The sequence below is a fragment of the Trichosurus vulpecula genome, chromosome 4 (assembly GCF_011100635.1).
Source record: "Trichosurus vulpecula isolate mTriVul1 chromosome 4, mTriVul1.pri, whole genome shotgun sequence".
In the NCBI taxonomy this organism is placed as follows: domain Eukaryota; kingdom Metazoa; phylum Chordata; class Mammalia; order Diprotodontia; family Phalangeridae; genus Trichosurus; species Trichosurus vulpecula.
Window position 1 is genome coordinate 281,135,170 of NC_050576.1, and position 26,981 is coordinate 281,162,150.

Below are 26,981 nucleotides of genomic sequence, written 5' to 3' on the forward strand. Positions count from 1 at the left end.
GGACATGGTTACAGATTGGTTGAACTCCTTCGCAAATTTGTACTGGATCAATGCACCTCTCCTCCACCAGTCCTTCAACAGTTGGCATTTTCCTCTTTTTGTCATCATTGCTGAGCTAATGGGTATGAAATGGAATCTCAGAGTTGTTTTGATTTACATTTCTCTTATTATTAGTCAGTTGGAGCATTTTTCACATGTTTATTAATATCAGTTGTTTACATCTTTAAAAGTGCTTTCATATTTTATTAATAGATGAAGTAAGGATTCTGGGTGTCGGATGACACTTCCCTCCAGAAAGCATTAAGGCTATTGTGTCCTTGTATGCCTGGCACTTAACCATTGTTAAGTAAAGTGTCATAGGAAACTTAATTGGCAGCAGGCTGGAAAAATGAAGGTCCTTATACAGTTTTTGTTTGCTTGATTTTTTTTACTGGGTGCTAGAATTCCAGGGCTGCTTCTTTGCTGATTTTGTTTTCCCTGTTTTTCCTTTGCCTTTTTCATTCTAGTTCTCTTAGGTTGTAGTTCCATTTTATTCTTTGACATTGCTTTGCACATTGAATATCCCCATGGTTGTATTTTTTTGGTAGTTAAGGGACCTCCCAGTCCTTATATTCATTTATCTTATCTTTGTCAGAGTTCGGCTGATTCCAGTTGTATATTTTGTTTAACAGAGTACTCCTTTAATGCTTAATTGTGGTATGGAAGAAGAAAAGGAATCATTTATTTGTAGACATACAGAGCAAGATATGGGACTTTGCCCTTCATATCTGAAAGTGATGCTATTGATGGTAATTGATTTACCATCTTTGTTCTTCCTTTCCCAAAGAATTTTTGTGTATGTGTAGATATAGATTTAGATATCTATGGCATTTTGCTTTATTCCAAGGAAGAACAGTGTTTCTCTGAGAGGCTTTCCCATTTGACTTTGATCTTCCTTCCCTTTGTTTCATCCTTTCTTTCTACTTTTATCCCCTTGAACCAGGCTAAACAATTCCTCCCCTCTTTCATGTTTACACTCTTCCAATGTTAACAGAAAGTTATCATGTCTGGCTTTAGACGTCACTTGGCCTAGCTGTCCAACTTAAGCCCTAATCTTCCACCCCTTCCTCCTCCCCACTACTATCACCCCTCTTCTCCAATCAGTTTTGTTACTCTTCTTGAGACTCCCTTCAATTTATCTTTATAGTGTTGGTACCAAAGTGCTTCAATAGTGAGCACAAGGTTCAGGTATGATCTTCTTAGAGAGGAAGAGACCCCTTTTCTGTATCCCCAAAGCATGATGCCTCCCAGATCTGGGATTTTGAACAACCTGGTCATCTTGTTCTTGCTTTTCATTCTGTCGTAGCATTGTCACCTGGTATCACTTGTTATCCTACTTTTTTGTGCTAGCTCTTTCCTCTCTGGCCTCATCCTGCATCCAGCCTGGTGATGAGCCATTCTGAACTTAGCCAGGCGTTATCTCACATCAGACATACAGTTCACCATGTGACTCATTTTAAAAAATACATTTTTATTGGTGTTTCTTGGTTTTTTAATCACCAAAATTTCCCCCACTATCTTTCCCCCTCACCTTCCCAGAGAGCCATCACATATAACAACTAATATTTTACAAAAAAGTAAGAAAAATAAGAGAAAAGAAGCAAAATTAATTAGTTTGTCCAAAAATCTGAAAATATATTTAAAGTGCCATATTCATAGACCTCCCACCTCTGCAAAGGAGTAGGATGGGGGTATTTTATTCTTGTTCTTTGGAATTTTGCAATTCACTTTTGATATTTTTTGTACTTTCCATTTATAGTGTTGTAGTCAGTTATATGTATTGTCTTCTTAGCTGTGTTTACTTCATTCTGCATTGATTCATTTCAGTCTTTCCATGCTTCTCTGTATTCATCATATTTGCCATTTCTTACAACACAGTAATATTCCATTACATTCATGTACCACAATTTGTGTAGCCATTATCAAAGGCAATCTACTTCATATACATTTTTTACTGTCACAAAAGTGCTGCTATAAATATGTTGATGTATATGGGGACCTGGCCCATTCTTAAACCCTTTCTGGCTTTATGTAGGATCTGCGTGCTTAATTTCCATTGGCAAAGCCTTTGAGAACCCAGGATAGCTTTTCCATTATAATGAAGCATTGGAAGAGTACTCTCTATTAACTGGAATATATAATTAACCATAACAGCCCGTTCCCAGCCCTGCCTGCTAAGTTATTTATTTAGTTTGGCTGAATCTTTCAGTTTCCTTCCTTGTTCCCCCCCTCCCCAACTTGCCCCCCAGTTCCATGGCTCTGGTGGTTGGCCCTTGATAGTTGTGGCGCCTATCCTTTGCCTCTTGCCTGGCTGATATCTGGGCTTCCCTTTCCTTAATTATCTCTTTATGGCTTTGGGTCATTTAATTTGCTGAATTCTTCATGTCTTCCTAAGACTTCAGTTGCTTTTACATCACTTCTGGGAGAGGCTAGCCTGAGGAATGAGTCCAGGATTCCATTCATTTCAGAGCCACCACAACTGGGTTTCCTCTCAGCATCATTTTCTCCTGGGAACGTTTCCAAGGCTATCCTTACTCTCTAGGATACTTTTCATGGGCTGAAGAGGAGGGCAGTGATCTGGTCTTTAGGTGGCAATTTGTTCCATTTTTCCTGCCACCTTTTCTTGTGTAGCATCTAATTACTATCTTGTCTATTCTAGGGTTTTGGTCTTTATTTCTTTCTTCTCTTATACTTGGAAAAATATGGTTTGTTTTTTTTTTTGAGAGGCCCGTAGATATGAGTGCCATTTGCTCTTTGTTCTTCCTTTTCAAAGAATTGTTGGTGTCTCAGAGTATAGTCAAAAGGGATCCCCCACAAGGCTTATTTCACCTTTCTTGGGCCTTATGCTCTGGAGAACCCCTACAGCTGTCCTATATATAAGTTTTATCTCTACCTGGTTCTGATGCCTTGTTTTACTGTCTGGAACTGATAGATCAACTGTCTATTGAATCTTTTTCTTCTGGGTATCCTGTTAAAGTGCAAAGAATGTTGGACTTGGAGTCAGTAGAGATTCCTACTTTTAACGTTAGTTGACTGACCATGGACAAGTCATGTAACGTCTTTGAGTGTGCACCCTTCTCTGTAGAATGAGGATAATAATACCTGCATTCTCTACTTCAAGAGGTTTGTTTTGAGGTTCAAATGAGATGATAAGCTTTGCAAAGCTTCAAGTGCTTTATAAATGAGAGTTACTTTTATCAGTCCTTCCCGGCAAGGGGGTCTTCAGCTTCCTGTTGAATGTGGAGTTTGTCCCGCAGTTCTAGAAGCTGGGTCTCTGACAATTCAACTTTACCTGTGTTTGAATTGATTTTATAGTCTTCAGCACCCTGTTTCAGTTCCAAAGCTAAAGAGACTTAGTTATTCAATCAGTAACACTATTGAAGGACCACTTTTTAAAATTACAATTTTCAGGTAATTAATTTTTCTTTTTACAAAAAAGATTTTTGATACTTTAGTTGTTACGTCATATATATTTCCCCCCACTTCCCAGAGAGCCATCCCTTATAACAAAGAATTTTTTTAGAAAGAAGAAAAAAAAATCAGCAAAACTAATCAGTGTGTTGAAAAATCTGACATTATACACAATATTCCATAGCTGTAAACCCTTACATCTGCAAAGCAGCAGGACAAGGTACCTTCTTATATCACTTGCAATGACCATTATGTGCAGGGCATTGTATTTTATCATTTAGGGAGCGCTTGCTGAGGACTGCTGGTTAGGCAGAAGGACCTACTAGATATGTCACAGGTAACAGTGAAAACTTAGTGACTTTTAATCCCAGTGGCAGGCATCTATAGCCATCCCATCTGTCCAGCTTCTTGAAGGGAATTGAAAAGGATATCATAGATGCATGATGGTTGGAATTAATCATGAAACTGGGAGTAAAAGCCTTGGGCCTTGACTCCCAGCCTAAAACTCTACATTTTGTCCCATTGATACCTGTCATCTTTAATGGAAGTGCTCCACCTGGCCCCTTTCCTTCACACATTTTGCCAGAAGCCACCTAAGTGGCTTGCTCACTGGTAACTAAGAAAGGAGGAGGGCTACCTGCTTAATATTCTCCTTCTCCTCCCCATCTAGGGTACCGTTGAGGCATCTTTCTTCACAGGGACATATTCAACCTCTGTGTCTGTTGGCCTAGCTTTCATTTGTCCCTCACTCCTCTGCTTAGATGCCCTTCTGCCCAAGCTGTAGGCTTTCAGAGGGTTTGCTGTTCTCTGAATTGGGGATAAAAGAGAAATAAAATTCCTCTCCCACCCTTTTTCTCTGCTTTGATGGGTAGAGGGCCATGCATCTGACAAAAGTGTTTTATTATCAACAGGTGTCCAGGATGCCCTGTAACCAGAGCCTGGACTTAGTCCTTTACTCATCCCCTCACCTGAAGATGAACCCTGGGGCAGTTATTATGCCTCCCAAGGTCAGCTTGGAGTCAGTCTCCAGGCTGGAAGAGGTCCCCCTAACCTAAGGGTAGTGGTTAGTCAGACCAGCAGAGTAACTGCTTCCAGCATGGATAGGTGGACTGTATCAATAGTAAATTCTGCATTCATGTTTCCTCCTTCATAAAACCTGGAGCAAAGAAGGCATGTGATGTATTTTATCCACACATAATTTAGGTGTTTGGAATAGGTCAGATCAAGTGGGTCACATCAAGGAAGGAGAAACATTTAGTTGAGAAACCAGAGAACTAAAGAATAATTCCCACTCTTGAGTCTCAAACTGGTGCTCATCCAGAAGGGAGAGGGAGAAGTACAATTCTCTTAGGGATTTTTCCCCCAGGAGATCCTGACCTTTGGCTTGTTAGTTGGAAGTCACTTTTCCCTTTGTGCCTCTCTTATACCCTAGTTATCATCATCATCTGCTTGTCATAGGTCTAGGTTAAACCAGAACTCAAGCACACATCCCACACTATACCCTTTCTCCTTGTCCTCAGTCTTTTCTGGAAGCTCCTCAGTCCCCTGGTTAGGCCTGTTCAACTTCGACTAACTTCCCGTGGCTCTGGAATGCAGGGCAGTCACTGGCATGAATCCAGCCCAAACACTCTGCCCAGTGGGCTGGGCAGAAGCCGATAAGAATGAGCACTTTGAAAATATACAGTCTGGCTCAGGCAGCAGGTAACTCCTGTGTAGCCACTGACCTTCTCATTCTCTGACCTCCTTAACCCCTGACCACCGCACTCTTCTGATCTTCCTAGTGACTTGGAAGGTAGCTGCTCATTTCAGACTTACTTCTCACCATTGCTCCCTGACTCTACAAAAGCTTTGCCCGTTTCTTTGGATGGAGGCATCAAATGGGGTGTTTACATCTCAACAGACAGCATAGGTATGGACATGTGTTGATTTGCTAGGCTTTATGCACCTGCAGATTTTAGTCTCAACTTCAAGGAATTTTTCACTTTTTTATTTAGATTGTTGATTTGATTTTGTTTTCGTTGATTTTTTTTATGAGGGAGCAATGTTGAACAACTCTAAAAAGAACTTTCCAGAGAACCCTAACCCTATATTTTTAATCTTTCTGCCTCAAGGGCTTAATAATCTAATGGGAAGAGAAGCCAGACAAACTGCAGGGACAGCAAAGTGGAAGTTCGAGAAGTAGGCCCTCCATGTAACAGGCAAGATTCTCCACTGCTTCTTCCCATTTGCTTTTTACCTAATTTAAGATACTTTCATGACTGAACTTTGAACAGGTTTGGTTTCTTCTCCTGGCTAGCTAAGCTTCTCTTTTGTTGCTAACTTCCACAGACTTAAGCATCTGTAATGGCTTTGACAGTATTGTGATATCTGCATTGGGTAACCGTCTTATGCCATTTTTTTATTGTGCCTCCTGCTTAACATTTGTAGTTTTGAGCTACCTTTTAGGCCCCTACTTATTCAGAGAGTTTAACATCATCATCCCACTTACTGAGACCTCTCTTAGCTTCAGGAATTGCTAAGAGCTATGGAATTTACAGAATTCAGATTAGCCATAACCTAAGACTTTAAGAAGTTTATAATCTAGTGAGAAGATAATAGTCATAGGTACACAGAGATATGCTATAAATGCTTGGGTTGGTTAGGTTGGTTATTTAGAAAGTAGTATTAATGAACCAAAAATCATTGGCTTCTTTCTCAAATCTACCTGGTGGCTTTGCTGTTCATACAGCATTGTGGCCAGGGACTAAACTAAAATCCTGTCCAGCTTTCTAGCTAATGTGTGCTATTAATCATCAGAGGGACAAGGCAAGAAAGTATGAATGGACCATTCCTGCTATCAGAATTCATTCAAGACATGAATCCTACTGATAGTGAATTCAATTCCACAAGTATTTTTTAAGCTCCTACTACTTGCAAAGTAATATTAATGCAAAGCTCTGGGTATACAGTAACAAAAATGAAGAACATCTTCATATAGAGTGTAATGTGTATATAGAGATTACATACAGGATACGAGTACTATGTTAACATCTGTATGTATAGTAGGGGAATAAAATGGCCATATTGGGTGTTATAGGTTAGTAATTAGCTATGGAAAATTCTGGGTTAAGCAGGGAACATTTCTTGGAGGAAATGAATTTGGAGTCACCCTCTAAAAGATGGGAGGTACCTCGATTGCTTTGTGTCTTTCATCTCTGATCCATCCTTTTATGTAGCTGCCAAATTGATTTTTCTAACCTACCAATCTGATCATGTCATTCCCATCTCTGATGGCTCCCAGTTGTCTCCAGGATCAAATACAAACTACTGTATTAAGCGTTTAAAGGCTTTCACAATCAAAATAAAAAATACCTGAACTAACAGAAGACCAAGTAAATATCTTAAATAATCAAATCTCAGAAAAAAACCCAACCCAATTGTAATTGAATTACTAAAAGAGAACAAATCCTAGTTGTGATGGATTTGTAGAATTCTGTCATAGCTTTAAAGAACAATTAGTACAAATACTGTACAAATTATTCTCAGGAATTGAAAAAGAAAGCAACTGACCAGACTCTTTTTCTGAGATGTAATCCTAATCCCTAAACTAGGAAAGGTAAATACACAGGACTTTTGATCAATACGGTTAATGAATGTTGGTTCAAAAGTTTTAAATAAAATCCTGTAAAACAGCAGTTAATCAAGAAATTATTCATTATGATCAAGTTGGACTTGGGCTGCAAGGATGGTTCAACATTGGGAAAACTATCAACATAAGTATATTAAAAATAAAAACATTCAAAGCCACGTAATTATCTCAGTAGATGCAGAAGTCTTTTGACAAAGTCCAACACTCATTTAAGCTAATAATCCTATAAAACTATAGGTGCAGGGTGAGGGGAGGAACCTATGGCCTTGAGACCTCATGTGGCCCTCTAGGTCCTCAAGTGTGACCCTTTGACTGAATCCACATTTCACAGAAAAAATCCCCTTAATAAATCCCCTTAATAGAAGGATTTGTTCTGTGAAGTTTGGATTCAGTCAAAGGGTTGCACTTGAAGAAGCAGGTTCCTCACCCCTGGGAGGAACTTTTTTTTTAATATAAAAACTTATCTCAAAGCAAGCATCCTATGGGGATACACCCAGTAAATAGAGGAGTAAAGCAAAGATGCCCACTCTGCCTTCTTTTATTTGGTATAGTTCTGCAAATGCTATCAATAAGATCAGGCGAAAGAAATAAAAGTTCCCCTATTTGCTGATGACATGATAGTGATTTAGAAAATCCTAGGGCATCAGCAAAGATACTAATTGAGACAATAGCTTCAGCAAAATTGGAGGTTACAAAATAAACCCTCAGAAATACATTTTCAAATAACTGCAAAATGCATAAAGCATTTGGGAATCAATCTGCCAGAGTACATGACATCCTTGAGTAGATTCAACTACAAAGTGCTCCTCAATGACGAAGTGAAGAACTGCTTAAATAACTGGGGGAACGTTCAGTGTCCGTGAACACTGGAACATACCAATGAAATAACAGTAATACTAAAGTTGATTTACAGTTTTAATGTAATATCAATCAAATCATCATAGGGATACTTTACAAAACCTGATAAAATGGTGCCCAAATTCATTTGGAAAAATAATAAATCTAGAATATCAAGGGAAGTAATAAAGGGAATAGAGGTGAAGGAAGATTAGTATTTTCAGACCTCAAACTATATTATAAAACAGCAGTCATTAAAACCATCTGGAATTGGTTAAAAAATAGAGAAGTGGATCAGTGAGACAGACCAGACAGGGTGAATCAGAAACAATGAGACTCAATAACAGAGTGTTTGATAAACTAGAAAACATAAATAACCCTATATGATGAAAACTTCTGGGAAAATTAGAGAGGAATCTGGTAGAAATTATGCTTAGATCAATACATTAGACCATATTCTGGAATGCATTTTAAATAGATAAACAACCTTAATATTAATGATCACACTACAGAAAAATTAGGAGAGAATCAGACAGCTAGTATTTGATGATGCCCAACCTGGTCTTGACAACTGTAGAATACAGAGAGGTACCATAGTAATGAGTTGCTCTATAATTGACATAATGTCAATTAAGGTATTTGAAGAACAAGGGAGGGTGGTAAATGGTAGATCCTGAGAGTCTTCTTGCAATCTGTATGCAGTGTTCTGAAGTAAGAGGTTGTTGTCTTAGATTTCACCACTATTAGATGTCAGCTTCCACTGATAGTGATTTTATTATACCAATCAAGGATAGGAAAGGTTGCTACCCTAATGGGCAGATTCACATGACATCACTTGCTTTCATTTCATACATATATATATATGTATATATGTACATATATATATACATATATATGTACATATATATTAATGTGTGTTTATACTTCTTTCAACTTATGATCTGAATTAGGGAGTTTGGTGTAGATATACTCAAAGAACAATTCCCTGAGGAAATTGCTGGTTTTCTGTCTAAATACAAGATGACTAATTGGTCTAGAGCTTGAGATTCTGAAAGGCTCATTCTGCTTACTTCCCCCATTCTTCTACCATTTCTCTAAGCCCCACATCACCTAATAGCCCCTCTAATGAGTAAAAATGACAAAAGATGGCAGTAGGAGGTCTCCTGGAAAGACAAGCATGCTAGAGCTTTGGTGTCAGGGCTGTGAGTCAGTGCAGCCATTCATGGAAAGCAAATTGGAATTATGCAAATAAAGTGGCCAATATGTCCCAGAGACTCCATCTTTGACCCAGAGATTCCAATGCTAGACATATACCCAAAGGAGGTCATTGATGAGAAGAAAGTCCCCACGTACATCAAAATATTCATAGTAGCACTTTTTGTGGTAGCAAAGAACTAGAAACAGAGTAGATGCCCATCGATTGGGAAATGGCTAAACAAATTACGGTACATGAATGTAATGGAGTATTACTGTGCTGTAAGAAATGAATAGGATAAGTAGAGAGTAGCATGGAAGGACTGACATGAATGGATACAAGGTAAATTAAACAGAGCCAAGAAAACAATATACATAAAGATTGTAAGAGTGTTATTGGAAAGAACAGTAATCATAAAATCAAAAATTAATATTGCACAATTACAAAGAGCGAGCATGGCTCTAGATAAGTGATATGAGAAAACATTTCCTTTAGCTCATTTGCAGAAATAGGGGTCTGTGAAAGTGGAATTGTTGTATTTTTCCTATGAGTTGATTAGTTTTGCTGATTTTTTTCAGCAAATTCTTTTTAAAACACGCATTGTTATAAAAAATGGCTCATTGGAAAGGAGGCAGGGAGAGGCATATAGATGGAAATGTAGGTGATGTAAAAAATGAGAGATGTTAGTAAAAATTTATTTAAAAAAACTCTGTCCAGGATTATCACCTGACTTGCACACTGTGTTGTCTTATGCTTAGAGTTGTACTTTCTGGTCCTCTTTACTTTCTTCCCCAGGTTGGGGCAAGCAGACACTACCCAGGGAAGCGAGTTTACAGGTAGAATCTAAAGCCTGAAGAAATAGGGCGTAAATAGACCTAATGCCTGACCATGCAGTCCCCCACAGGAGCTCTAGAGTTCAGGCCGTGTCATCTTTTGCTCTCTAACCAGCTGCCCTAACACCTTCAAAGGTGACATTTCCCAGATTGGGAATATTTTCCCTTACAACCTCCTGCCACATATCCTGAAGTCTGGCCATTAATGCTGACAGGTTTGAGTCAATGATGTTTTGGGCCATTGGGACAATGGTGCAGTCAGAAGCTAATTTTCCTCATCTTTTCTAATCTGGTATGTAGTCTGGAGTCTGTAGAAATGCATTCAGCACTCCCAAGATTCAGTCTCCTTATCTTTGCTTGGGCTTGGTTCACTTCTGAGATGGGACTCAGTCACTAGGCAAATGTAGGTTTGAAGCTGGATTGAGAGTCAGTTGTGGAACCAAACAAAGCTGAACCATCTTACCCAGTTTCTGTGGCTTGAGATTTCCAAGGACGTATTCAGAATTTGTTTACCTGCTTTTACTGTCTCCCAGTCCTGAGGGGGAAAAAAAAAACCAAACCAACAACAAACTGCTTCTTGGCTGAGAGCACATTCAGCAGAATATTTTTGCTACAGACTAATGAAACTCCAGTATCCCCAGACCTCATCACGTTGTTCCTAGCAGAAGGCTGGGTTTGGGCTGAAGTCAGGCGCAAGAAACAGCTGCCCAAGCAGAAGCTAAACTCATTGAACTTGGAAGGTGTCAAGAGTTCAACGCTGCCAAACTCAGTTTACTCCTTCCATAAGGGACTGCAGGGAAGCCCTAAACCTCTCCTCAGCACCATGCTGGGAGGTGGTGGGTGGGGGATGGGGATGGGGGGGCTGGGGGAGATGAGGATGGAATGTGGCAGAAGGGATAGCACCATTTACTGCCCCCACCCCTGAACACACACACTTTTGCCACCAGATTTAAATGAATTTGAGAGGGAAAAGATTTACAGAAATGGCTTTGGGGTGTTCTTAGGTTAAGCATTGCTGGCTTTCTCTGGCTCAGTATCAGCTCTAGGTCTGTCAGCTCATGACTGTCAGTAAGCATTGGCATTTGGAGGTGCCAGAGGAAAATGTCCTCAGAACCCCAGCTTCTCTCTTGTACTCTGGAGGTGACTGCCAGATTTCTGCTCTTATCTGACAGACTACTCAGTGGGAGCAGGAAGGAAGACTTGGTCTCCATCAAAGATTACCGTGAGGAAGGTATGTTGTTGTTCAGTCATGCCCAACTCTTCATGACCCCATTTAGAGTTTTCTTGGTGAAGATACTGGGGTGGGGGGCAGCTAGGCGGCGCAGTGAGTAGAGCACTGGCCCTGGAGTCAGGAGGACCTGAGTTCAAATCGGGCCTCAGACACTTGACACATGAACTAGCTGTGTGACCTTGGGCAAGTCACTTAACCCCAATTGCCCTGCCAAAAACAAAAACAACAAAAAAAAGATACTGGGGTGGTTTGCCATTTCCTTCTCCAGCTCATTTTACAGATAAGGAAACTGAGGCAAACAGGGTAAAGTGACTTGTCCAAGGTCACACAGCTAGTAAGTATCTGAGGCCAGATTTGAACTCAGGAAGATGAGTCATCCTGACTCCAGGCCTGGGGCTCTGTGCACTGACTCACCTAACTAGCCACCATGAGGAAGGAAGAGGTTGTCCTTAACATGTACTGCCTCTCCTCCCTCCTCTACCCCTGGCCAGGCCACTCAATGGCAGAACTGAGATTGAAGCTCAGAGTCCTGAAATCATGTCTACCTACCTTGATCCCCAAATGCCTTATATTTAGAAGTGCCTCTGGTAAATCTATTTCCTTACTTCAATATATACTCAGGGTTTTTTGTGTCATGCCTGCCTTGCCTTCTTTTCTTTTCTTTTTCTCCCCTCCCTCCCCTTTCTGTGCATCTTTCTGTCTCTACTCAGTTTTCTCCATTGTTAATAGTTGCTCTTTCCTATGGGTTCTTGCTTTGGCGTTCTGTTCTATGAATGGGCAGAAATGAAAGATGCCATTGTATGGCCAGCCATGGTGGGGGGGATATTCCTTTTCTTGGTGACATCAAGTGTGGCTAAGATCATAACTCCACTTGGAGCTCTCTACATTCAGGCAACCACATGTCTCTAAGTCCTGTAAATGGCAGCTTGGCCCATGGCAGAGCCTGGACCTCGTCCCAAAGTTAGAACTATAATGAGGAGAAGAATGAAGCTGAAGGAGAGTGGAATCTCTTTCCTTCTGTCCAGGTGCACTTCGGTCAGCCAGATCTGTCATTGTGGGAACTGCAGCAAGTTTGCACCCTTTAGAATAGGATTTCTCAGAGTGAGGAGGGTCGGTGTGTTGCACCTGGTGTCAGAAGCTGCCATAGGTTGTGTTCCCAGCTGTCAAGCGTGTAATTTGGGGCGAAAGAGAATCCTCTTGTGGTGGAGATGCTCCTGAACACACGGCAGCTCCCTTAAATCCCCCTTCGAGCCACAGGGCCAGCTGCCTGTGCCTCTCTCTTCCCAGTTCACTGCTGAGGGCACTGCCTCCCACCCACTGGCCTCCCTTCAGACAGGCCTTCCCTTTCCTCATTCCCTTTGGAGAAGGCACGCTGAGTTAGGTGATAGTGAGAGATTTCCGACTTTTCACCTCCCCTGCAGAGGAACTGGAGCTCCCAGTGAATTGGGGGAGAGGGGAAAACTTCCTGTTCTTGGGGAAGGGGAACACAATTTGCCACTGCACTTGCCAGGAAGCCCGAAGAGCCTTCCTCCCTGCCCCCTCCTCACTTTCCCTTTGTCCCCCTCTAGTCTTGGGCTTTGTGCCAGGCCAGGGTGGGCCAAGCACCCTTTGGGCTCTGCTTCTCCCTGGGGGGGGCATACATGTAAGCGGGGGCAACTGGTCAGGCATTTGGAAGGGTCACAGCTGGATCTGTTACCTTGAGAAGTTTCACCTTCTCTGTAAAACTTTCTTGCGCAGGCAGCCACCACAAAGGGTTCTTAGAAGAACAGCTTTCCCCTCCCCCACTCCCTTGGCTCTTATTTTTCTTTTGGGCAGAGCCTGGGGGTCTCCTGGTTATGACTGATGGACTCTGCTTGTTTGAAAAGGAGCTAACTTGTCTAGAACTTCTGCCTGTCCCTTCGGTGTGAGCACCCCAAGTATTAATTTTTGTGAATTTCTAAACCCCCTAGTAGGGTGCCAAGCATGAGGTGCTGGGTTTATCTTCTCTAGAAGGTATTTCTGCTTTTATCCAACAGATCACTCAGGGTGAGCAGGAAAGATACAGCCTCCATCCCAGGTCACTCTGAGGAAGGTAGAGGGTGCCTCTTCCAACCTCAAACCCTTGGGCTGTTTGCAGGTCTGAGAGGGGAAGGAGAGATGTGGGGACTTAGAAAAGAAGGGGGCAGCTCTGCTCAGTAGTTGCAGCATGGTACAGTGTGGGGGTGGGGGGAGGAGTGGACTAGGAATCAAGATCTGCATCCCAGTCCTGACCCAGTCACTAATACCCTAATGGGCTGTGTGACTTGGACAAATCCCTTAACCTCTCTAGGCCTTAATTTATTTTTTGTTGAATGAAAGGATTGAAGACTAGATGAGCTTCTTTTGCTCTTTCCTCCCTAACTCTCTACGTCTGTGTTCTTTGACTGAGAAACCTGGGGGATTAGGCTTCAGTTGATTCATACAAATCAGAATAATGCCAGCAGGATCTGGGCTTTTCTTCATAATTTCTTAAGCTATGCACTTACTATTTCTGTTACATTTTCTTTAATGTGAAAGAATTGTAGAAGATTGCAGAATATTCCTATTTTGTAGGGAATGAGCCTAAAATCCAGAAAGAGATACAGTGATTTGGCTGTGGTCTCTTTGCGAGATAGATCTCCTCAGTCCATATAGACCCTGAGTCACTAAACTTGGCTTCAGAGCACTTCAGTCTTTGCAGTGAGGAAGGCCAGAACTCAGAGATGCTTAGGAGCTGGAAGTGTATTGTGGTAATTATTTCATCTCCCTCAAGTGACATGGTGAGGACAGCTATATCAAAGGCAATTAACCAGAGGCAGTCTGTGCTCTGGGCACTGAGACTGTGTTAGGCAGACCTAAACAAAGCTGAACCAGACCAAACACAGAAGCACTGTCTGTCTGTCTTGTCTCTTGTGTGTAGCTCCTCAAGGGCAGGATATCTTGTTGGGCATGACACCCAGGTCATCAAGGTTTCTGATTATTGAAACAGCCTGTAGGAATGAGTGGAGTAAGTCCTCGGGGGGCATCTCTGGGATTCACCAAGGGTCCTATCGAGAAAGTTGGTCTTGAAGAGAAGAAAAGAAGAGAAAGAGAGCAGGTTGGGACTCAAAAAGATCTTTGGAGATCTTTTTAATCTTCCCCTTTTTCTCTGTCCCCATAAGTTCCATCCATGAGGCCCAGAATTCAATTCAGTGAGAATTTGCTAACTGCCTCCTGTTATAAGTCAGGCATTGTGCAACGAGAGCACAAGCTCTCGAGATAAATATGAAGACAAAAACGAAATGGTTTCTCCTCTCAGTGACTTCTTCAGCAAGCATTCATTAAGCACCCACCATGTACTAGGCACAGCACTAGATCCAGGGGTACAGAGACAAAAATGCACAGTCCCTATGGATAAGGAGCTTGGAGCTGGAAGAATGTTCTCTGAAATACATCCTGACAGTGTGAGGACTTCACCTGTGACAAACTGATGGCGTGTAGTCTCCACTGGCTCCTTGCAACTGCTCCACAGTCTCTCACTTACCAACACTGTCTCATTCTTCATGGAAACTTACAGACCTCCCTTCTTTCCTTTTGCCCCTGACTGCACCCCAGCAGTTGGAGTTAAGGAGCTTTATGGGAAGAATGGAACTGGTTAGTCAAAGAAGTGAAATGGACCAGGAAAGAGGATGAGGGTTGGACTAGTGTGTAGTGATGGTGTGAGGTGGGCACTTATTTTCACACACTACCTAGGATCGTTTCTGTAACATCTGCCTGTGTTGCAACTCCTTTCTCAGGCCTTAAGAGGATTCTGTGTCTAGCCCCTGCCTTCCCCCTTTACCTACTGTGTCCGTAGAGGAGGTAATTGAGTCAGTGGATATATCAGACATTGATTTCTTTGTGCCAGCACAGCGTTCAGGCTGTGCTGATATTTCTAGGCCTGATCAGCACTGGGGCAGGGCCACATGTTTGTCCCAGTCATCTTTTTCCTGTGAAAAACATTCTTTCTTGGCTTTCGCTTTTAATTAAAAAATTGTGGGGATCCTCTCTTTTGGGGGATAGTTCTGAACATTCCCAAGTAGTCTTGTGAGAGTGAGAAGACACTTTTGATACTTTTTTTCTTGGGTGTTTGGACATGCTCTGTATATATACGTGTGTGTGTGTGTGTGTGTGTGTGTGTGTCTGTCTGTCTGTCTGTGTGTGTCTGTGTCTGTGTGTCTGTGTGTTGGGGGCTAGGATTTCCCTTTAGATTTGTTGCCTAAACTCACACTTGGTAATTTATGCGATTATCATGGGCCCCAGGATTCCCTTAGAGTACCTTTCCTGTTGAGCCTATGGATCTTCCCTTTAATAAAGCTTTTAGCATCAAAGATATTTACTTTGTGCCCTAGAAGGTAGGAAGCCCTCTCCCAATCCCCCCTTTCTTGAGAGTTTGTCATGTAGACTCCCCAAATCATAGGACTTAGAATTGTCAAATATCTTAGAGATCAACCCCCTCATTTTGTGAGTGAGTAAACTGAGGCCCAGAAACAGGAAGTCATGTACCCAAGATCATAAAGGTAATAAATAATAAAGAGTTGAGTCTAAATTTGAATCCAGCCCTCTGAGTCCAAATCCACTGCTAGCCTATGATGCCTCTCACCATTTCCCTTGTTTTCGAGTATGGTTTGAGAAAACCACAGAAAACCATGTAAAATATCAGTTGTCTTCTCTTTCCTCAGAGTAAAGACAGGTGCCATAGTGGAAATTGCCTTTATCTTCAAGCAGGAAACTCCTAACTCTTTTAGGAAGGAATCGAGAGAGCTCTGCACCCTCAGCTTTCATTGAATTTTCTAACCCTGTAGGAGTAAAAAGTGGGGAAGAGCATTCCTTGTCCTTGAGGAGGTCACATGATGGGGGTTCTTCCTTGGATGTTGGCTGTGGGATGTTGTGACTGTCTATGCTAGGTCCTTGGGGGCTGTGCCAAGGCTGGGGCAGGAGGAGAGACTGCTGGGGAGGGGTTGCTCAAGGCTGAGACTGAGCTGGGCTTCTCAGCCGGAAACTCCGTCCGTATCTTTTTTTTTTCTTTCTTTGTCTCTCCTGCTTGAAATATTACTTTCCCTAGGAGTATGGTACACGACATAGCAGGTCCCATACCACCACTGTCTTTGCCATACCTCACCCAGCATTTGAAGGCACCATTTGTGAGACCTTTGGGAACTTCTAGGAAGAGTAACCTCTTTGGGAATTTTCTGATTAAGTGTAGTGATTAAAAGTGGTTCTGCTAAAGTCAGAGGTCTTTTTGGTGGGATCCTTGGAAGTCCTCACTGCAAGAAATGAGTCTGGCCATCAGTGGAGACAGGAGTGACTGCTGAATAGTAGTAGAGTTGAAATCCAGATGAGAAAGGGGATAGGAGATTCTGTAGGATGGAAGTGTCTGATTTTCCTAAAAGCCTTTCTCCAATAAAGCTTCATCTAGAGTCCCAGACGGATTAGAGATGGTAGAACATAGTATCTATTGAACACACTGAGTGTTCACACTGAAGTGGTGGGCTATTAAAGATCCTAGGTGGATTGAGGAGATGAGAACTAATTAGAAAATTCTGAAGGAAACCGATGGGAGGATTCTGGAGAAAAGGTGGTGGGGTTTTGGTTGTTGTTGTTTTCCTCTGGCTGTATTAACTTAACTGGGGAAGTAGGCATCATCTGGCAGCTGACTAGATCTGTGGGAAGAGGCGGTGTGTGAAAACGAAGTGTGGAGCGTCCCTGAGACGATGAGCACGGCTTTTGAGGGCCATGCCGTCTGGCTGAATTAAGGTGCTTTCTCTCCTTTCTTCCCCTCCCCACCTGGGCAGTGACCCGAATTGTGGCTGGTACACTTTGCTCCTTGCTCAGTCATTCTCGAGGCAGGGGGCACCGCTGTTTGCTTTTCTCTGAATCCTGACTCCAGCATTCTCCCTTTGATCTGTACCGACTGCCTCAGCCAAACTCTGCTATTGTCCTGCCTAGAAAAGTTAACGTCTCTCTCTTTCCTAGGCTGAAGCTGCTGCTTTCACCTCTTGTCTAGCTTGTTCTGTAAGGTCGGTCTCAGGGATCAGTGATGCTAGGTAGAGTGTAATAGAGTGATGCTCCGAGTGAGTGGCCTCCTCCTGGTTACCTTTGGCTGCGATGTTTGTCCCCTGAAGGAGGGCTGGATTGCCAGGGCAGCTTGTCTCTTTGGGGGAAATTTCTCATTTGGGTAGTTAGTGGTATAGCTGGATGACCTTGGGTATATACTTCCAGAACAACATTCTTGTGTGTGATGTGGGGTGGTTGGTGGGGTTGTATAGGAGATTGGTTAGCTTATTGATATGGCTATACTGAGTTCCTGAAACAGACCTCTGACTTCCTTTCCTCTGGGCCCTCTGGGAACGAGTGTTCAAAGAACAGTAAGGACAAGTGGAAAGAAGGGGAACGCAAAAGGGAAAAACCCAAGGCAACAATCGTAGGACTAAAGTAGTAGCCTTAGGAAAGGGGAGGAGGGAGGGCTAGCGAGGTTATGGGCTTGGACTCTGGCCCAGGGCAACCCTGGCTTCAGTGGCCTTTCATCTCTGACGTTTGGTTTCGAGGCCAAACACAGGGGCTGGGTAAAGATCATCCCAGGAACCTTTGAGACCGGATTATTGAGGCCCCCAGCAGCTTTATGGATTTGCTTTGCTCTAAGAGGAGGGCAGAGGGAGAGTTGGCTCAAGGGTCTCAACTATTCTTACTAGGTAGGCTTTATCTGTCTTATTTGTTTACTCAGGACAGACTATGCTAGGGAAGCTGTGTGTGAATGACTGAGGCAGAGGCCATACATACTGAAAAGTATGGAGGAGAACCATGGAGATAGGAGTAGAGGCCAGCCCTCGGTCTCTTAGATAACAGGACCCTTTTGCTGCAGAATAGAGTACCCTTTGTAGGGAGGTAAAAGGGAGGGGGCAGAGGCTTTGGCCTGGGGAAGAGGCTGTTTTAGGTCTAAAATAGGCATGACCTAGGCATTCCCCTTCCCCATTTCAGTGCATTTCCCAGGGCCCCTGGAGGCAGACTGCCAAGGGGAAGGGCTATTCCCTTTAGTGTGAGTCTGGGTCAAAAGCAGGGCTTAGACTCCAGGCTTGTTTCCTAATCTCTAACTCCAACCATTTAAAACTGCCTCTGCAGTGAAAAGTCAAAACCTGATAGAATCCTACTTGGTGGGAGGGGAGTTTATGTGGGTGGGTGGGAGTTGGGGAATGGAGATGAGAGTGATGCTGTAGTTCCTGGTGATATCTCATACCAGGTTCCTCAGCTGCCTCTGTCCTAGAAGGAAGTTGGATCAGTTCCAAGAAATAGAGCTAAGTTTCTGATTCATGGAGGGGCACTTTGCCTTACTATTTTCCACTTCCTTCCTGTGCCCAGGCTTGGTTCCCAGGATCGATTTTCCCCAGAACAGAGGGAATACTCCCAATACTTACTGGCAGGCCAGGCCAGAATCTCTGTAGTGAGTCCCATGTGAGGTGGTAGTGTGGCAGCCCCTTGGGCTCCTGCAGTTTGGCTGGGAGCCATGATGTGTGTGCACAGCTTAGGGCCTGGCCAAGGATTATTGGTAGGTGGGGTCGTATAGAGGAGATGCCCAGGTGTTGGCAAGAGAGCCATTAGGGACACTGACTTAGCCCAGGAAGAAAAGAGGACTTTGTTTGTGCCTTAGCATCACCTCTATCTCTGCTACCATTCTGTTAGATGATGATGACATGGTGATGGTGGTCGTGGTGGTGATGATGATGATGACGAGCTGACGCTTGGATAGTACTCTACAGGTTACCATTAAAATGCTTTCTTTACAACTAAGCTGTGAGGTTGCCAGTGTAGAGTCTGAGAGAGTCATTAGCTTGCACGTAATTACGGAGCTAGTAAGTCGTGGAGCTGGTACTTAAATACAGCTCTTTTGACTCTGTGGCCAAATGCTGCTTCCCTTTATGTCACAGACTTCTTTTGACCCCATTGTCTTCCACCCTCATTTTATGTTTTCATTTCCTTCACCCTCTCTCCATTTCTCCCACATCCTTCAGCACACCTATATCCCCACAATATACATTGCCTCTTTCTCCACAGTTCCAAGGTTAGCCCCTTGTTGTTAGCTTTTACCTTTTCTCTCAATCATAGAGATTGGATATGAGCTTGATTAAAATGATTATCTGTTTAGTGACAAATCTCCTACGACAGATCCATCAGGGATATTCAAAATCCCCCAGACTAGAGACCTGCAGGATGTAAATGAGATGAGAGAATTAAGAATTGGGGAATATGGAGACTCAAAAGAAACCTGCCAAAGGAAAAATTCTAAGTAGGATTCTTTTATATGGTTGGATCCTAATGGGTTTGGAGCCCCAGGTCCCACACCAGACTAGCTTCTTACCTTCCTTCTGTAGGAATAGGTATGTCTCTCTTGGGATTGATGCCAGTCGCACAGATGGAAAAGAGGGCTTCTAAGTTTCTTCTTTCCATGCATGTCAGTGACAAGGGTTTCATTTCTCCCATAGAATCTGCCAGACACATGCAGTATTGAGAATGGAAGATCCTTTGCTACGAAGCTGCAAAATCTCTATGTGGCAATAACTAAACAAGAATTCCAGGCAGGACGAAAACGACAAGGTTCTGGTGAGCAGTTTGGGGGTGAGCAGTTCAGGGGGCTCTGTTCCTATTCTAGGTATCTGGGGTGGAAGAGTGCGCCTGATGAAGCTAATCCAGTCCTCCTGGAATGTGTCGGGGTTGCCAGAGCCCTGGGCTATGAGGTAGCAAGTAGGCTTTATTCTTTTTCTTTCTCTGTCTGCCCACCAGGCATCTTCATTCGTCATAATTGGACACTGAATTTCTCCAGGGTCCTTGAGAAGTCTGGATACTCATTGTGAGACTGGGGTCAGAGGACTTTTCCAGGCTTGGGGAGAGCTGCAATTTGTGGCTACCCAATTGACACTGAGTTCTGCCCCTCCGAAGTGTTAACCTGGCTTGGTGTGTGCGGGGACCTCCTGTCCACCGTGACTGAAGCCTCCCAGCAGCTAGCTCGGTACATGTGACTCTTAGCAGTTACCATGAGGGTCACTCTGACCAGGCCATGACGATGACCCTGTCGCTGTCCCTCTTGGTGGGAGGGAGATTTCTTGACCTTTTGTCCTGTTTCATCTCTCTGATTCCAGGAGACTCCCAGGCTTCGGACAGGACTTCTTCCAATGAAACTGATGATAGACTGCTGAACCAGCCAGAGCAGCAGTCCTTCTCGGCCCCATCCCTGTCTGTGCTTGAGACTTTGAATATGGTAAAACTCAGTGGAAGCCTCGAGCCTTTTTTGAGAGAAAACCTAAGGGTTCAGGAAATCAGCACCTAGAATCAGTCAAGTTCTTTCCCCACTGGAGCTGCTACCATGTTGTCTTTCTCTTTTAAATGCTTAGAGATGCGGACCATGACTGAATACTAAATGTCTAGAGGGAGAGGCCCACGTGTCTCCGATAACCTTACCCTTTTCCGACCTGATAACCTAGGCAGTGGTTTCCTTACTCTTCTATTCCACTCTCAGCCTGGGTCTTATAAAGATCATTCCTCGTGGGAAGGAAGGACAATGTATCCTTTTTTTTTGTCCTGTGCCTGTCTGTAGAGAGCAGCATATAACATTTTTAGCACTACATATCAGCATACAGTGAGGAGCATATAACATTTCACCTAAAAGAGTTACCTGCTCACTTTAAGATGAGAAAGGGAAAGTAGGAAGACACTGAGAAGTAAATCTCATGGTCCTGCCTGTAACACTCTTGGGATGGAAACCTGAGCTAGGGAAGGTGTAGATTGTTTCTCCTCTAATTTGGGTTCCTTTCTTCCCTAGGAGACTTCGGCTCCAGTGCAGAGACCTCATCTGTCCAAAATCAAGAGAAAGAAACCAAAGGGACTCTTCAGCTGAACTGAGCTCACGTAGCAGTGCTCCAGCTGCTGAGGAGGACTCTGGAGAGGAGATTCTCTCAGCATCGCCTTGAAAGGATCTTCTGGGGTGAAAGCTCAGACCTTGGCCGAAGTTGGACTGGGTCCAGCTGGAAGATTCTTGTTAGCCTGCCATAGAGTGGACACTTTGGCAGGGAGACCTTCGGTCTGAATATGCTCATGATTGTGCCAGGTTTCCTGACCTGAGGAAGAGCCTGAACCTGGGGAAATACTGAACCCTATTCTCTCACAGGATCCTCCTCTAGACTTTGTATGTATATATTTGTGGTGGATTTACTAGAAACACAACAAAAATAAAAGCTTCCAAAACTCCTGTGCTATCTTAAGAGAATATTAACTTACTTCTGTGTTTGCCACAAACTCACTGGCAAGTCCCTACTTCATTTAGGGAGCCTGTAGTTATTCCCATGGCCTGAGCAGAATAAACAACACCCCTGAAGCTCCCCAGATTTTGATCTGTTCCTTCATAAGAAGTACTTGTTTTCTCTCCTCTCCTCTCCACCTTTCTCCTCACACATACATGCACATAGTTCCCATGCCATCTCTTGCACCCTGAGCCCTCAGCTCAGATACCTTCAGGTTTCCTTGTACTGTGACCTAAACGGAACCTTAACTTTCATCTGAAGTCCCTTCTCCTAAAGAGGACACCAAACATCATGGATTGTAATTGTCCTCTTCTCGATTCTGTTCATCTTCCAGTCTTGTTTTCAAGGTAAAGATACTAACAAGTCAGGCCGTGTAGAGCCCTAACAGGATCCTCCTGGGCCAGACAAAGCCTCAGGAAAGGCCTAGAGCTCAGGCCCCAGGAGGCTTTGTGTCCTTCCTACCCCCATTCTCCAGGTAAAGCACCTTCTATAGGACCTAGATAAGAAGCAGCAGAGGGGCCAGAGAGTGCTCGAAGTGACAGCAGAAACAGGATCCTGGACCCAAAGGGAGTCTGACGTAAGCCTCAGCATATGACCCCTTAGCCATCTCCTGGGGGAAATAGCTGGATTAGCCAATTAGGGTTGAATAGGTCCCAGCATTTTTGCCCCATTCCCCTACGGAGGCAGGGCCCTGCAAAGCTTTACCTGGGAATAAGAAAAGATAGACATAAGGTAGGAGAAGGAGTCCTAGGGCACTGGTCTGTAGAGCTTAGCACAAGGTGGAGGTGGGTTTTTCTGGCTGGGTGGTGGTTCTTCTCAGTCTGTTCCTTTTCTAGGTCATTCCCAGCTCTTACTCTGCTGTCTAGCCCACTGTGGGAGGTCACACCGAGTTCATTTCCCAAAGGAAGAGCTTGGTTCTTCACCCGTTCTCCTTCTGCACACCGTGCCCCCCTCACAGGTCTGCTGAACTTGCTGCATCTTTAGTCTCCCAGGCTAGCATTGAGGTGGATCTTGGGCTGTGTGAGAACTTGTTATCAAGTGGCACTGTTTGTTTTCCACATATTTTCTGCAGGATTCAGAGCTTGGTTTCAATGAGTATCAGGCGCTAGGCCACATGGGGAGAGGGGAGGAATCCCCAGCAAGGTGCTCAACGTCCCTTATCCCTTCATTTCTGAGGGGATGCCACCCCACCTCCCACCCTCCTTCCCGGGTGTCCTGTTTAAGGAACTTTTTCATTTAAGAAGACAAGATAAAGGTGGTGGCAAAGAGTCCCCTCAACCCAGGACAAACCCCAGGGAATCCCTAACTTGTCTTTCTCAGGCCCTGCCCCCAGATCGGCCCCTCCCCCAGGGCCCTGGCCTGGCCCAGCCTCCACCCCAGCTCTACAGGCACATAAAAGGGTCGAATTCTAGTGGCTGCTCCATAAATTTTATTCCGTAAATATTAGTTTTCCCTGTGTTTAATAAAGCAGCGGCCCACCTCCCCGCCCACCCGCCCTTTCCCCGGGGCCGGGGCTGAGGCTGGGGCCGGTGGTGGGAGAAGGGACTCTTTCAATTGCTTTGGAGTATTTTTAGAAAAAAAAATAATACAAGGTGGTTTACATGAGCAAGCCAGCAAACCAGGAGCAGGACTGGAGACCTCGAGGAAGTGACTGGCCAAACCGGACCTAAAAGTAGAGAAATAGCGCCACCTATACTGCAGGGCCCGCTTGGCCCAGCTGCCCAGTCCTCCCTTCCCCCACAGCCGGCTCAGGCAGGCTCAGAGATGGAGAATTCCTTCGGCAAAGTTTCAAGGCATCCTCTTCCCTCTCCACACTTGAGTGAGGCCTTCCCTACCACTGACCAAGGCAGGGACTAGATAACATCCCATTAGAACTGATTTTCCCCTCTTAAAGCCAGGGGCATTTTTCTTGCTCTTAGCTGCGTAGTACTGAGGGGAGAATCAGGAAAGGCTCCTTTAGAGATTCTCAGGATCTATCCCCAGAGTCCCACATGGGAATGGGGGCTGCACCCGTTCTGAAGGGCAGGGCTGTCAGAGGATCTGCGAGGCCGGACCAGGCTGCCATCACAACCCCATAGTCCCCAAGCAGCAAACTGGTAGCCAGAGCTTTGAAGCAGAGCAGCTGCCCAAGCCCTCCTGCTTCTTCCTGTCCCTTGGGGCTTACTTTTCTCTCTTGTCCATTTCATGGCTTTCCTTTCCCAAGTCCCTACATTCTCCTTGGTCTTGATGTTGTGAGGAGCCCCTGGGTCTATGAGTTCAGTGTGGGAGGATTTGCTTTTGGGTGCTGGGCCAGGCCCCGGGACTGATTGGTCTGTGTAGCCACAGCCATGTCCTCCTATCTTGTGACTCTGTTTCTCCATCTGCCTCTAGATTAGAAGTGTCGATTCCATATAGAACAAGTAAACCCATCTAGTAGAGCCTTCCCTGATGCCAGAGAGACCCACCCCACCTAGGCTGTTCTCTCACTGACTCGAACTCAGCCTGTGATCTGTGTTTATACGTGTTGTCTCTGGCCCCTTACATCACCGGCACCAGAAAAATCTCTTGCACATATTAGACAATGAATAAATGCTTGTTAAATTAGAGAACAGAGCCCGTATCCACTCGCGTCTCATTGCTTAGTATTTCAGTCAGTTCAGTTCAGACATTTATTCAGTGCCTGCTGTGTTCAGTGCTCTCACCATACAAAGAGACTACACACATTCTGCTCTGACAAACTTCACAGTTTAATTTATAGACAAATTTCCAATCTAATGGATCAGTGTTAGGATGGGTAATTCTATATTAAAAGCGGTAATGATAAAAATTAGCCTCTCCTCCTGTCAGCTCTGCCCAAGAGCGGACTCTCAATTCTATTGATGGGGAAAGCTGACATTTCAGTAGGAAGACCCAAGGGTACATGTCGAGTCAGCAGCTGACTCCAGAGTCAAGAAGTCAGGGATCCCAGCATTTGGCATCATCCTCGCCCACAAACATACAAAGTGGTCACTTTCTCTAAGGTACTGGATGGGTGTTTGGGATGAGACTGCTGTCTCTTGGAGGGGGGGATGGTCTCCCCAGTCCTAAAGAAGCCATTCTAAGACACTGTTGTATGAGGCCCCTACCTGTGATAGGTGAGGAGATTTAGGAGATGTCACCCCCAAAATAAAGTGGAGAGAAAGTAGTCAGAGAATCCAAATAGAGATCAGTGGGTCCCAGAGAGTCTTGCCTCCCAGAAAAGCTGGAGACCTGCCTCTGTCAGGGACAATTCCTCATGAAGTCACCCTTCTCCCAAAGCCAGCAACCTAGTAGGCTCTTCCAGGGGTAGTAGCCGCCTTCTCCATATTTCTGCATTCCTTTGATCTGTGGCTGGTCTGAAAGTTCCTACCAGCCACTATGGATGTTGGGGCCAGTCAGCTTGGGGGACCCTGTAAGAGCTGTTGATCTCTATGGTGTAAGGAGCATGGTATAAGCCCATGGAAGCATGGGCTGGCTCATCTTGGAAGATTGTACTCAAATTACTTGTCCTCTGAGGCCAGAGAAGCACCCTTCAAACCCTTCCTCTTCTCACTTTGGGGCCAAAGTCAGCAATAGGGTCAGAAATGGGGAGTAGGGCTTAGGGGCTGCTGGGGCCTCCCTAATGAAATCTGGGTGTTGTATTTACTTTTTCATATTGGCAGCTGGAAGGGGAAGCCCATCCCAGCTCGGCATTGTTGTCTAACATGGTTAATCAGATCCTATAATCCTGCTGTGGAAATATTGGGCCTCACTCAAAACAATAGAGACCAAGAATATTGTGGTTAAATTTCAACCAGTTGCCTCCCTGGCCTGTTTGCCTAACCCCTACCCCCCTCTCCCGGGCCAGAGTCCTCCTAGCTTTATGGACCCCTGATAGGATCGACAGCCGGTCAGAAATGAGTGACTGGAGAGGGGAGAACAGAGTAAGGGAGAGATAATCTTCCTGGCTGGCACCCCAAGCTGCTTTTCTTCACCACACTTTGTGGAGTGAAATGAGGTGGGGCTTGAGAGGGGATGGAAAAGCCTATTTGTCATATAGGGCACTGGCAGGAAAGCCAGAACTATTATGGACTCAAACGTTGAAGACATTTAGCTGGAGCCGGAGAGTAGAGGAACCTAGGTATAACATTGGCAGGACAAGAGCCATTGTAACAACACTTTTGTTCCGGCTAGAAGGAGGAAGGGGGAGGCCTCTAGTTTGGGGGATTTGGGCGGGGGAGGTTATCATGTAAAGAACATGGCAAATAAGCAGAGAAGGCTAGAGGTTTTCCTTAAAATATGATTCTGGTGTAACAGCATTGCAAATGGTCACTTACTAAGTCAGAAGTGATATTAGATGAGTAAGAAAGAATGCTTATTTCACTCACTCATTATACCACCAAGAAACTTATCAGCCAGTCCCAAAACTCCGGGCTAGTGATGATTTTTCCATCTCATTGCAATACTAATAAAATCACAATAATCTGCATATACATAAAGGTGAAATTATTATGGTCACCCAAGATAATTAGGGCATGCACTTTGAAATATTTGTCTAGCAGTGGTGATGAAGTGGCACTTACCTGTCCCCATTATCATGATTAGTACAATAAGCATAACAAGGATGGCAAGATAATTTGCATGATTAATCTATCAAGACGAAAGTATAGACCACTTAAGAAAGATAAATAGAAAAAATAGTAGGTGGTCTTGTCTTTCTACCATAGACTTGAAGATGTGCTTTTAGGATTAAGAAATAAAAAGAGACTGTTGGAATCAAGATAATCCTTGTCCAGATAGAATTATAAGAAAACAAGTTATTTAAACTGGAGTTGTGTGTAAACTTGAAATGCAAATGGATTATACAGAAAGAAGGCAAGGAACCGATATCTCTATGCAATGTCTGCTTTAGCCCTTGAGCCTGGAGGAAAAGCCAGAGGAGAGTGCTTCTGAATGGCTGTCTGACTCCAAACATTGCCATCATGCAAACAAGAAGAATTCAATGTGGATAGTTGCCATAACGCTTTTGGAAATGTCAGCCAACCTGACCAATGCAATGACAAACAAATACAAGAAAAAAAATGCCTTCCCAGCTACAACATGTGCACAATTGAAGAATGAAAATAAACCTACATTTTTAGAATATCAAGAATGTAGGTCAAAAAATTGCCAAATGAAACTCAGTGTTTGCCCATTTTCTATGTTGTCTACCCAAGACTATTTCTTACCTCCAGTATCATTTGCTCTGCTGGATAATAGACAATGACACTTTTTTGAGCAGATTCTGATGATAATTCGATCACTGGTATCTTCCATTATGGAAGGAGACCTAGGAGAAAATTGCTTGCAAAGTGATCAAATCAGGGCCAGGCATGAGGCCCAAAGATACATGACTGCTTCTGGGTTTGGGTCTTGAAAACAGTGAGAAATTAGTGGAAACAAGGTAGGAGTATATGTTAGTTAAAATGATTGAAAGATAATAGAAATTCCAAAAAAAGAAATAAGAATTCCAGAAAGGAAGAAAGCT

The 26,981-nt window shown here is 43.9% G+C and overlaps 1 protein-coding gene across 3 annotated transcripts in view; it reads left to right on the forward strand.

The window, feature by feature from the left end:
* The window catches only part of NHEJ1 (non-homologous end joining factor 1), a 103,643-nt gene extending 82,218 nt beyond the window's left edge, over positions 1-21,425 (forward strand). Inside the window, exons 6-8 of one of the 3 annotated variants that reach the window (XR_005010285.1) lie at positions 19,667-19,784; positions 19,965-20,190; positions 20,321-20,405. Coding sequence is in view for 2 of the 3 variants with exons in the window: in XM_036758191.1 (XP_036614086.1) it covers positions 19,667-19,784; positions 20,321-20,439; positions 21,001-21,075 (312 nt within the window). In the remaining variant the exon portion in view is untranslated. Of the gene's footprint in view, positions 1-19,666; positions 19,785-19,964; positions 20,191-20,320; positions 20,440-21,000 lie in introns of those variants that run through there. The other 2 variants (XM_036758191.1, XM_036758192.1) reach the window with 2 other exon arrangements.
* Positions 21,426-26,981: the final 5,556 nt, after the last annotated feature.